This window comes from Triplophysa rosa, linkage group LG4, assembly GCF_024868665.1.
Source record: "Triplophysa rosa linkage group LG4, Trosa_1v2, whole genome shotgun sequence".
NCBI lineage: Eukaryota > Metazoa > Chordata > Actinopteri > Cypriniformes > Nemacheilidae > Triplophysa > Triplophysa rosa.
Window position 1 is genome coordinate 3,153,303 of NC_079893.1, and position 13,318 is coordinate 3,166,620.

General features: G+C 37.4%; 1 protein-coding gene across 1 annotated transcript; it reads left to right on the top strand.

The window, feature by feature from the left end:
• The first annotated feature begins 1,550 nt into the window (after positions 1-1,550).
• LOC130553442 (transmembrane protein 255B) lies at positions 1,551-13,304 on the top strand. Its single transcript, XM_057332410.1, has 9 exons — positions 1,551-1,841; positions 2,853-2,995; positions 3,155-3,217; positions 7,077-7,166; positions 9,849-9,929; positions 11,291-11,376; positions 11,500-11,659; positions 11,737-11,886; positions 12,968-13,304. Exons 1-9 carry the CDS (start codon positions 1,790-1,792, stop codon positions 13,187-13,189), a joined length of 1,047 nt encoding a protein of 348 aa, XP_057188393.1. The 5' UTR covers positions 1,551-1,789; the 3' UTR covers positions 13,190-13,304.
• Positions 13,305-13,318: the final 14 nt, after the last annotated feature.

Genomic DNA, 13,318 nt, shown 5'->3' on the forward strand with positions numbered 1-13,318 from the left:
ACGTTTTAAATATTTATTAAATGCGGAATGTTTATGCATAATCGTTTACACAGTGTCTACACCGGACGTGGTGTGAAGTGACAAAAGACAATTCCATTAGAACAAGCCGTATATCGTGTCGCGCCGGTCGTGTCCGGTGTAGACACGGTGGTACTGTGCGTTCACACCGCCAGTGACTCTGTTACTAGGCGTCGCTTGTCTCTTGCTATAAGGTTGTTAATAGACTCCTATTGGTAGTCGCTCCCGAAAGTCGCTCATCATTTGCATAAAGTTGAGCGACTTTCGGAAGTGACTACCAATAGAAGTAAAGCAGCGGAGCTCACGTCATCCGTCTCTCGTCAGTTACTGCAGTCAGTTTGTTTATAAATGTTACTAGAGCAACCAAAGCTAGGAATGCCTTCTAATGACCTCGTAGCAAGAGGCTAGTGGTCTGAACGCACAGTGACATCGCCTCGCTTCGTTGTGAGTGTCGCTGGCGGTGTGAGTCTGACGTCATCACGCAACAGTGCGCAACATTGTTTTTTAGGCGATTCTAACAATCAAATGTAGTTTAGATGGTTAGAGTAAGGTTAGGGTTAGGGTAAAGGTTTCGTAAGACTTAAAACACCAAGGATTTAGTCAAAACCAACAAGCCACGCCCACGGATCTGATGACGTCAGACTCGAAACACCAAGGATTTAGTGAGAGCCGTGAAACGCACAGTTAGGCTAGAATTGGTGTATATTGCTGCATTACATACGAGCGGGAAAAGGCTACTCGCGGGATTATATTCCATTTTCTAAAACTTCACTACATAAGTAATAAAAGTAATACATTCACAGAACAATAAAATGATTATTAGAAATAATACACGTTTAATTTTATTGAGGCATCCATGATTTTCTATGGCGGTGAGTTGGTGGTAATAACTTGGGATGTCTAATTTCATAAAAGGTGCTGTTTACTCGTTTGATCCGAGCAGTTTAAGAACCAACAATTGTAATGTCTGTTACCTGCCCTACTACTACCCCCAAAACACCCCAGCAGCTAGTTTAATATATAATTATTTTACAGATCACTTTAAAGTCCCCGTGAACTGGAAGTTGCGATCGTTTTTACTTCTGTATTCTGACACATTTCCGAGTGAAAAGGAATTTCAAAGGAGAAAATTAGTGGGCGTGACTTGCGTTTTTCACTGCGAATTGATTGGATGTGTAAAAACAGCTGTTAGGGTTAGGGTTAGCAGACTGACAGTGTAAGGGGAGGAGTTAACGGATGCTCCGCCCAAGCCGTCTAATTTACGTCATTTGAGATGGATAGTCATTTCAGGGCGGAAGTGCAATTTCAGATTTTAACAGAAGATTATGAGGGTACGTGGATTTTAAAAAGAAAATGACCCACATTGACAAGCTATTTACTATAAACGCTGCAATATTTCATGAAAAATAAGAATTGTCATTTTTAATTTCACTGGGACTTTTAATTTAACAGCGGTGTATCAAGATCTTTGGTCTGAATGAGTTTTTCTGTACTAGTCCAGTTGAGGCTTTTTTCTCCAGTCTGATGTGTTTAACTGTAGTGGGTGCCTCTCTAGAAACAGACGCGTTCATTATAACGCTCGCAGCTCCTCCGCTGATGCGTCATTATAATAGCAGCCGCGAGTTTTTGTGATGAAGTCGAGCGTCGTTCTCGCTCACGCAGCTCCGCACTTCACGTGAACGCGCGCGGACGAGCGAAGCTGCGCGGGGTTTATCAGACCCAAAGTCTTGATAATAAACTTTACCAGTGATCGGATTAAACATCAGACGCGATGCAGCAGACGCCCGCGCCGCAGACGCACGCGGACACCGCGGATCCAGCAGGTGCGTTTACAGTCCATATTGCTCTGTTACCATATGAAGAGTTTGCTTCCAAAATGAGAACTAACACGTTATGTTTTTAAAATTTTTCTAAAATCATGTTTTTTATTATGTTATCGTGTTTTTATTGTGTTCGTTTGCTGTATTTTTTTTAGTTATTATATCAAAACAAACTAAATGCAGTTTGATTGATATTAATTAGAATGCACAATAAAAAACATTTTTTTTATTTTTTTTAAAACGTAGTGATCTCATATTGGAACCAAACTCTTCATATATGATATACAATTAAATAATGCAAAAAAATATTGTAAAACTTACTCTACTCTTACTTGATAGTCTACTATCACTTTTATGATTTCTGAAAGTTTATTCATGCAAATAGCTTGTGGCTTGAACACATAATACAAGAATGAAGTTTTCTCACCTGTTTGTTTATTATTTGTATTAACTATTATGTTTAAAATAATCCACGTGAATAGGTAATATAGGAATTACTAAAGTAAATTATACTAGCGTTTTTAACCTTAATATAGTAAAAGTTATTAAAATATACTACAGTTTATCAATTTACTATACAGTAGGTGATGTCACAGTAGCTATATTATATTATTATAACTTAATACACTATACTACATTTTACCACAGGTGACTATAGTAAATACTAAAGTGTACAACACTATATTTATGCGAGATAATCCACAGGGTTTTTTTGTGTAAATGTGCTTTTTTTTCCATGTGAATGATGTGTTATTTTTCTTTAGAGATGCTGTTCATGAATGTATTCTTTTCAATGTCTTCATACGGGAAAGTAACTTTAAATAAACATTAAAGTACAATTCATTCCCATCACTTTATGAAAGATATTTAATTCAACGTGTTTTGATGGCTGTGTCTCATTTTTGTCCCGTCGACATACGTCATGTTTCATATTGATTTCAAATGTGGGATGTCCGGTGTCGAGATCTGCATCATCATTTTTGTTTTTTTCTTGATTTATGTGTGTTTCTTCAGATCAGTATTTAAAGAGACGTCGTACAGCTCTGTGGTGTTCAGTTTCTCTGTTTGGACTCTCTGTTCTGGCTCTTGTGATCGGACTGCTGTCCGCCACTCAGACTGATAATGTGGCCGTGTCTGGATACTATCCTGGCATTATAGTGAGTGACGTCCCACTTACACTCCAAAACATGCCTTTCACCTTACATGACATCGCAAATTACAGCACTGCTTAAAACTGAATCCATATTTGTTCATTATTAAGTGGAAATGTGGACACGTTACAGATGTTGATATCACACACTTTTTGTCAACAACAGCTGAGTTTTGGAGCGTTTCTGGGTGTCGTCGGTCTGAACCTGGTGGAGAATCGCAGGCCGATGGTGAGTAGTGCTTGAAAATCATTTCTATGGGATATTTTGAGCATCTCTTTACTGGCACATGTCAATAGAGTTATAGCGCGTGTATTTCAGTTGCTGCTTATTTTTGTCCCCATAAAATACATTTCAGATCATCTTACCCGTGTTTACCTTTTCACTGTCAGATCGATGGATATGATTGGGCATGTTGTCAGTAATGCCGTATATGATTGGCTGAGAGCTCAGGTGGAGTCTGGTATGAATTAGATTACCATTGATGATTGGATGATGGAAGATTATTGGGCTGCAGATGGATCGGGCGGCTCTCACGATCAACTCTTTACAAATATTTTCTCCCCCGTTGTAACGGAAGGGAAAGTTTCTTTTAAACCATCGGTCTGAGATTTCATGTTTTTTTCTCCTTTAGAAGTTTAAGTGTTCCTCAGATCCAGTTCAGAGATGTTCACCATTACAAAAAAGTGTACTACTTTATGTACTTCTCTGAATAAATACTAATGTAAAAATACTAGTGTGTACTCAACGTTTAGTACTGTTGCACTTAAAGTATGCTTAAAAGTACACTTTTATAAACCTAAAAGTGCTGGTTTGGTCCCAAATAGTAGTGAAATAGTACACTTAGAACTACAACATAAAGTATACTTGAATAATACTTGTGCTTAAATATAGTTTACTTAATCTGATGAATTTGAAGTATACTTATATTTAGTAAGCGCATTTTTAATCCGAGAAAAGGCAGAGGGTAGAATTGACATGTTTCCATAGATCATGTATTAATAATGATGTAACTTGATTTAACAGATCACCGTATCATCTGCTATTCCTTTGTAGACACAAGCAGGGCCCCATAAGAACTTTTCCCCATAGTAGATAAAAATCCACCATATTTTCATCATTATTGGCCTTGACATTGTTTGTCGCATTCTTTATTTTTTTTATTATGTTAAAATGCTGCAATCTGTTTTAAACAATACCTCGAGTTATTTTGCATACTTGTCATTACGTGTCACATCATCAAAATTTTCCACAGAATCATACCCAACAGCTAAACGTATAAATCATTTTTGTAAGATTATTGTTGTGAAATGGACACTTGCTCAATAACATTTTTCTGTTCATTTTTTATCCCAAAAATGTTAGAGATTGTGACTTTATATTTACTCCTTATAAGTGCAGCTTTATTTAGTTATTGTTTATTTAGTTATTCTTATTTTAAAAACTTTATCTGTCTAAAAAAAATGAAGATGCTCATGTCATGTTTATTAATAAGTATATCATAACTCATAATGTGTCATTTCCATTTATGAAAACTTGAAAGTCCCCGTGAACCGGAAGTTGCGATCATTTTTACCTCCGTATTTTGACGCAATTCCGAGTGAAATGGAATTTCTAACGAGAAAAAATAACGGGCGTGGCTTTCGTCTTTCTCTGCTATTTGATTGGATGTATTAAAACAGCCATTGCGTTTTTAAATGGAACTGGTAGCAGACTGACAGTTGAAGGGGAGGAGTTAACAGAACATTTAAGACGGATAGTCATTACAGGAAGGAAGTGCATTTTCAGATTTTAGATCAATATTATGAGTGCACACAAATTTTAAAAAGAGAATAGCCCACATTGATAAACTATTTACAATAAACGCTGCAATATTTCATGAAAAAACAGGCATTGTAATTTTTTATTTCACTGGGACTTTAAAGGTTTATTTACTTCTACCGTCATGTCTTGTTTTTGGACCGCGTTCACAGTCTTTGTGGTCACACAGAAGGGCGACACCAGTGTTATTCTGGCTGAGGGCAGTTTTTGGGGCACGTTGTAACCATGGCAACGGATCCGTCGAGGCGTCTGCGTGTAATTTAGGGTTCTGTTGTGTCGTGTTCTAGGCTCTGATCCCAGTACAGCTTTAAAATTTCATGAACGTGTCTGAGGTGTGTGTGTTCTCTCTGAACCCCCCTACACACACACACACGTTTTTTTATATTTAGGACAGAGTGAGACAGGAAATTATGGATTGAGAGAGAGGGGGAAACAGGAGCCGGTGACAAATCGAGTCCCCTTTTCAAAATCGGTCCCCTTTAGGACCCCGCGTGATTCTGTTGCCTAAAACAACTTCTAACGGGAACTCTTTTTAGCGCCTGATTGCAATTCTTACAAAATTACATTACGATGTTTGTCGCCGCTAGTACTTTATTCAAATGACCATTATTGTCTTTTTCACTAAATGCTTCATATAATCGTACATAATCGAGGCTATGGGATGTGGAAACAAAAACAAATATCGTTCTTACTGTTTTAGTTATTTACTACAAAACCATGGTCATTTTAATTTAATTATTAAATTAAAATGTAATAATTACATTTTAACGCTTTAAAATTAAACGCTCAGCGTCCGGTGTAGACACGGTAGTTACGTACATACACAACACGCACACAACACACACAGCGCTGTAAACCCAATCTCTCTGCTCAGGTGAAGGTATTACTGTGCACCAGCGCGTATCACTGCCGCCTCAGCGAGATCAGATCGCCCAAGACACAGTGCAGTGACCTCTGACCCCCTCGCGGATGAGAGGAAGTGAGCGGAACATTGTCGCCAGGGAGTTTAGAGGTCAATGAAACGCGTAGATAGGGATGTTTCAGAAAATATATTAGTCACCTTCAGACTGCGGGAGAACAAGAGCTACAAACATGAACCTGTTGGTCTGATCATCAACAATGTGCGCGATCATTGTTTGTGTGATGTCATATCGTGCGCGCGCGTGTGTTTAATAGTTAATGAAGTCTTTTGGCTCACGGGTGCAGATCGTCAGTGGAGTTTGGTGAACAGAGAGACGGTGTTCAGTTACTGAACCCTGAGATGGAGGATACACATACATGTTTAACGTGTCGTGTTGTTTGGAACATCTTGAACGTCTCACAGAGCAAATGAGATTGAATCTGCCGTCATTTGTGTGTGAAAGCTCTTCTTTTAGTAATACACACATAAGAATAAAACACATGTATTGTAAATATTGAGGTCTGCAGTGATGATGTTTTCTGGAAGTTCACATGACACTGGTTCCCTCAACAAAAAGCCAATAGGATTTTTTTCATAATCTTTCGGATTTCGATTTTTTTTGCAAATTTTAAGCCTGAATCATAAAGACTCATGCTACCACAAAGGCACGTAAAGTTAAAGAGTAAATAAGTTGAATTTGTGTAACAGAAAGCGACGTGTTTTTCAACCACAGACAAATATTTCACAGTTTTATTGGAATATTCATAGCTCTGCAGGTCACATGACGTGATTTTTATTGGAGTAACAAAGTCAAAATCTCATTTTAATACACTTTGAGGAAGTGGGAGGATTTACCGTGACTGTGATGGAGAGCCACTATATATCCTGCATATACACACATATATTTGTGTGAATGTGTGTGTGTTATCAGATGAGAATGACCGAGTGTGTACACTACAGTGCTTCTTTAACCTTCATGTGGTCCACAGGACAATCAATTACCCATAAAGCATTGTGCCAGCGGGCTCGGCCGTTACAGCTGTACATTTACTTTATTACTGCAGTCGCATACAGACACCGAAGTATCACGAGAGAGAGACATTGCCATTTATTAAATACTAGAAAGAAAAGTATTATTTATATATTTCCAATTTTCGCTGTGAGTTTACAGTATCTGCAGATATTTTGCTGTACATTAAAAAACAATGCAATGTTAAATTGCACAATATTTGTGAATCTCAAACCCTAACTTCAGCTATACAACATGGTATTTCTTGACTGGTCCTAAACGCTGCCTTCATTTTCTTTAAATATGACATTTCTGCAAGTGAATTATTCAAACACCGTGTTTGTTGTTTTCTCTCACAGTTGGTGGCGTCAATAATTTTCATCAGTCTTGGCGTCATATCGTCTTTTCTCTGTGCGATCATCGATGGCATCATTGCGGCCGAGTTCATCGTGAGTATCCCGCTAACACTTTCAGAGAGAATGTTGTTTCTCTCTTCCAGTTAGGAGCATATTACCAGTTTTGCTCATGTTTGCATTATGCATATTTGCAAAGAAAAGAAAAGAGCTGAAAAGAGTACTGCCCTGAACAAGCTATTTCACATGATAGATTCACAACAAAATAGTAGCTGAATTTACAAACTCAAAAACATTTTCTGTAAAAAACCCCAGAATTTTATATACCGTAAAATAATTAAAAATACGTTTTTTCCTGTAAAATTACAGGATATAAGGATATACTGTATAATAAATTGTTTCCCCCATTTTCTTGTAAATTTGCTGTCTTTTTCTGTCATTTTACAGTTTTTGACCGTATTTCAAAAATACATTAAAAATAAAAAAAACCTGAAAAAATATATTGTTTTAAGGTGTTCATTATTATTGTGTCTTTCAGGCAACATGTAAATAATTGTAACATATAATGCACCTAAACGGGGGGTTAAGGTCGGTTAAGGTCCAAGTTTCATCGCAGCTTCAAAAGGCTCTACACGACACCAGCCGATGAATAAGAGTGTTGTCTAGCAAAACGATTTGTTATTTTCCAAGAAAACTCAAAAAATGATATACTTTTTATACATAAATACACGGCTTGCAATGCCACTGCGATGCGCGTCCACGACTTTCGTATGACGCAATCATGTTGGAAAGGTCACACGTGACGTAGATTTCAAAAGATTTCAACATCCCTGATATGCACACGAACTGACCATTTTAAACGATAATCTTGCACAAAGACATGTGACGTGTCATTCAACATCCAAGAACTTTTGATGGTCTTCTTTGCCCACACTCGTGAACACTGGGTCGGAACTTCTGCGTGACCTTTCCAACGTGATTACAGAGTACGTGAAGTCATGGACGCGCTACATGGAGACACTGTGAGGCAGTGCAAGCCATACATTTATGTTTAAAACGTATATCATTTTTTAGTTTTCTTGGAAATTGACTAATCGTTTCGCTAGACGACACTCTTATTCGTCGGCTGGTGTCGTGTAGAGCCTTTATGATGCTGCGATGAAACTGAAATTGGACCTTAACCAACAGCCCCCCGTTGAAGTCCATTATATGAATAAGAACACTGGAAAGCTTTCCTCATAAGCCTCAATTTGTAAAAAGTAATTATCATGAAATTTTAATTTGACAGTGAACTACTCCTTTAATACTGTCTCAAGAAGGTAACACGATACATTTAAGGGTCAGGTGTATGCAAACTTGATGGAAATTTAAATTTTATAGCGAACTACTCCTTTAAGAACTTAAACATTTTTGTAAATTCGGTTAAAATTCAGATGTCATGCAAGCGTCTGCTATGTGAAATAGGTTATTCAAACAAAACAAACTGCAATTTGCATGATCCTTTTATTTAGTCTTAAATAGCCTACTAACATTTTGCAGATTCTGCAAGAAGTATAATAATTCAGAACTAAATTTATTTCAGAGGTTTCTCAAAAAATGTAAATTTAAAAATTAAATTTTATTGCTCAACGGTGAAATTATGCATTCATAAAATCAAGTGTCATCATCTCCAGCACACAAACACACACACACACACACACACACACACACACACACACACACACACACACACACACACACACACACACACACACACACACGCAGTCATTCTTGTTTTTATTTGCTAAACTCACACACAAACACACTGTCTGGTGGTTCTGCTTCTGAATTTTCTGTTCTCGTGTTGTTTGCATCTCAACGATGTTTCAAATATTAAGAGGTCAGCTCTTGATTTTGATCTACTGGAGTTTTGATTGGATAATAATATGTCTCTGACTGGTTAATATGATTTGTTAATTACATTTTAAGAATTTTTAGAGCAGATGAGGATAAAGACAAGGTTTCTTGTTCTTGTGTAAGGACAGTGAGAAGTGAAGTTAAAGGTGAATGGCGTGATTTACGTGTCCGCTGCGAATGAGGACGACGGCGGTAATGATGATATCTTCTTCTCCTGTGAGACACACGGGACTGCACAGGTTTATCTCACAGCGGATGAATGAGTCTGTCACTCTTACATTCAGCTTTTATTGACGGATGATGCATTCATTTTTATGTTTTTACTTTCAGAAGATATTTCATTATTAAATCTACAAGTACGAGAGAGAAGTTCTGAGACTTGCAGTTTAACAACATTATAAAATCTCACGTTGTGCCAGTAAACCGTTTTTTCCAACTACGATTGTTATTTCCAGACCACAAATATAAATGAAGAACATAATCGAGATTTTAGACATACCTGAGAGATTTTAAAGGTTTTGGTTTATTATCAGACGCTCGGAATGAGCCGTTGCGTACATCCATCCATTCATGTGATGATAACAATCCAAACAACCTTTAGACATCTCAGCCGTCCTTGATGAAGGATTTATAGGGCTGGATGTTGTAAATGAAGTTGTAATAACTTTATAAGATTGCTCTTTACTTTGAAACACACTTGTACATCACTTGTGCGGCTTTGGAGGTTTAACTCGTAGTGTTGTGTGGATTATTGCTGTTCAGCATCTTGAAGGCCGGAGCTGAACGTACATCACAATCCTCATCAATAGTGTAATACTGATATTAAAACTTGACTTTTTTAAACACGTATCACTAACTCCGTCTGTCTTGTTTATGTTCCAGGACAGGAGACCCCTCATGGAGGGCCGTTGTGAGTTTTTCTCCAGTGTTTCGGGTTATGGATACGAGAACTATTACACAGAGGTGAGTGTCACATTATTTCAGGATCAGAGGAAGCGTTACCATCAGCAGTTTATTTTCTGTAGTTATACTCAGATATATATATATACTGTAGATGCCACTTTACCAACTGTTTCTATGGGTCGCTGTTTGTAAGTCGTCTTCCATACTTTAACAGTCGAAGCCGATTTTTGAGAGCAAGTTGACTGGCCACCTTCAACATGTTTTCTTAACTTAATGACACACTTTGGCTTTATAAATAAGTGACAGGCATCTTTTAGTTTCGGTCAGGAGGCTGTTTGGGCTCTGATGGTCTCTTTTAGTGCAGACAGAGAAAGGTTACTAGTGTTTGAATGAGTGCCGCAGGCTCATGTGTCTGGTTATAGGACGCCATCTACTGGTTAATTATAAACATCACATCCAATGGATAAATTACATAATTATAAATTAAAAGCAGTTCAAGTTACTTCAATATCAAAATCAAAATATACAGCAATGCATAACTAATTATGTTTTCAACTTATTGTTGTCAAATGATGTTGTATTGAAATTACTCACTAATTACTCTGTTGAAAATTGGCATTATTTATTAATTACTTCTTGTCATTTAAAAAATATTTTGAAATCTATAGAATTTAACTTAATTGGAATTGAGGTTAACAAGGTTAACTTTATTGAAAAGATATATTACAGGCAGAATTTTATTTTTTCACTTTTCGACATTTGCCTTTTAACAAAACGAACGGATGTGCCGTGCATTTTAACTCATTTTTATGCAATCGCACCAAAAATGTTAAATGTTTTATACAATTTGTTGAAAGTATATACTGTATTATGCAAGTGCATAATGGATTATGTTATTAAATTACTTCAAATGAAAAGTAATCCCTTTTTTAGGAATAAAGTAATTTAATTACAGTTGTTTCTCAGTACTTCATTACACCTAACACTGTTTATAAAATACCAGTATGATATGTGAAATTAATTTGATAATACAATAAAAATATAAATAAAAATTGTTTGAGTTTATTTGCAAAAACAAATTTTCAAAGAAAATGTCAAAAATCATATTTTCTATTATGTTATCATATTTTTATTGTTTGTGCTTAATCAAAACAACCCAACTGTTGTTTGATTTATATTAATTGGAATCTACAATAAAAAACATGGTCTTTACATTTTTTTAAAATAATTTATTCCCCCCTCTCTCTCTCTCTCTCTCTCCCTCGCTCTCTCTCTCTCTCTCTCTCTCGCTCTCTCTCTCTCTCTCTCTCTCTCTCTCTCTCTCTCTCTCTCTCTCTCTCTCTCTCTCTCTCTCTCTCTCTCTCTCTCTCTCTCTCTCTCTCTCTCTCTCTCTCTCTCTCTCTCTCTCTCTCTCTCCCCAGGTAAACTGTCAGTCGTATGGTAATCATTGTAAACTCAAAGTGAGGAGCAACACCTGTTACTGCTGTGACTTACTCACCTGCGACAGGTGAATTTATAAGATGACGATTGGTCATTGATGATGTCAGAACTTTCACAGCTGTTCGGATGTTTGATTGATGCTTCTTGTGTGACTGTGTGTATCACTGTGTTATTTTGTGTGTGTGCTCAGTTCCGATTATCAAGTGCACTATTATGAGTTCATGGGTGTGAGGAGCTGCTGGGATGTGGTGTATCTGTACCGGCTGCTGTGGGCGTGTGTGACACTCAACGTTCTAGGTGTGTTTCTGGGCATAATCACCGCAGCCATCCTTGGAGCCTTCAAGGGCCTGGTAAGTGAGCAGCTGAAGATTTCCTCGGAAGTGATTCGGTTTAGTCAAATGAACCGATTGTGTATGTCTGTCTTCAGACTCCTGCCGCTCACAGTCAAATGTCATCCAGTCCTCCTCCACCCCCTCACATAATGTATAACCCCAACCAACACATGATCGCATACAGCGGCTTCTGCCCCTCTGGACAAACTCTACCGGGATACCCCAGTTACAGCCTGCCCATGCAGGTGAGAGCGTCTTATTAACTTCAAACATTTAAGTCCCTCTTTCTGTGTGTTCGATATGTACAATTTCATTTCGTACATGAATATAAAGAGACCATTCCAAATTTTCATTAAATCAGCATTTCTAGATGTATTGTGACCATTCCTGTCCGGTGTCTGTCTGTCATAAAGTCATCCGACAGTGAAGTGAAAGACTGACAACATGACAAGACACATGAAAAAAGGATAGAAATTGATGTCATCACATAAAAATTAATATATTTTGCTTTTTCTGAATACATGTAGAAATATTACTGTTGTACAGTGTTGGGTGTAATTAGTTACTAAGTAATTAGTTACTGTAATTTAATTACTTTTCCCTTAAAAAGTAAAGTAAGGGATTACTCTTATTTTTTCTGTAATTTAATTAGTTACTTCGGATGTAATTGAACTAAATACTGTGTAATGTATACAATAGTGGAATTGACATTAAAATTCAAAGTCTAACTTTAAAATGCATGCGTTAATGTATCTTTCTCACATTTGTAATACTTCAATCAGCCCTTTCATGTCTATCCTTGAATCACTTAACTAATCAAGGTTGATATAGGATATAGAAAGTAATTAGTAATAAGTAATTAAATACTTTTTGGAGAGAGTAATTTGTACAATAATCTAATTACACTATTGAATATGTAATTACTAACTAGTAATTCATTACTTTTCCAGAGTAACTTACCCAACACTGCTGTTGCATTGCCTTAAAGTGAATATGAACTTGTTTTCTTTTGCCGTATTTGAGTTCTGAAAAGATACCGAGCATCTTTTCTGTTATTTTCACCTGTTTCTCCAGTTTTCATTTTCTGCCAACAGAAAAAATATTTATATTTGAAATTTGGCAGAAATATTGTTAGCAGTTCACACAATGAAACAAAAACGATCATTTCACCTAAACACACACCCATACGTAGTAAATCCAGGAAAAACAGAAAATAATTTTGAGATGGTCTTGTAACTTTTTCTGCGGCTTTATTTCACTGTGACACCGTCCTGTGCAGATCTGAAGAATGTGCCTTGTTTTTCTTTCTCTGGATTGCGTTCTCAGCACATGAATAACTATCCAGCACTGACCCCAGCTCAGCCGAACCCCGAGACCTCCACCGCATCCTCAGACGAGCCTCAACCTTCCGCCCAGACCGGAAACCCAGCGGTACCGTCCCAATCCACATCTCAGGACACCGGCGGCTACATGCTGACTCCAAACGCACCCACCCTCTACCCGCACTCTTTAGGGCCCTTCGAGAAGCCTCCACCCTACGCCTGTTAAAACCTCGGACTCACCTCTCTGATAATGAATGTTGAGGGTTTGTGACCCTGCTGCCCTTTCATTCCGACCGCTAAGATTCTTCGTGTCTGTGATTGTGTGATCCATCTGGTGGCAAATGTGATCGCAGTT

What these genes read in the sequence shown, in the direction of transcription:
- LOC130553442 (XM_057332410.1), top strand. Translation starts at nt 1,790, where the DNA reads ATGCAGCAGACGCCCGCGCCGCAGACGCACGCGGACACCGCGGATCCA. An exon ending in GGACACCGCGGATCCAGCAG is followed by an intron (nt 1,842 to 2,852) that starts GTGCGTTTACAG and finishes GTGTTTCTTCAG; the next exon opens with ATCAGTATTTAAAGAGACGT. An exon ending in TTGGAGCCTTCAAGGGCCTG is followed by an intron (nt 11,660 to 11,736) that starts GTAAGTGAGCAG and finishes GTCTGTCTTCAG; the next exon opens with ACTCCTGCCGCTCACAGTCA.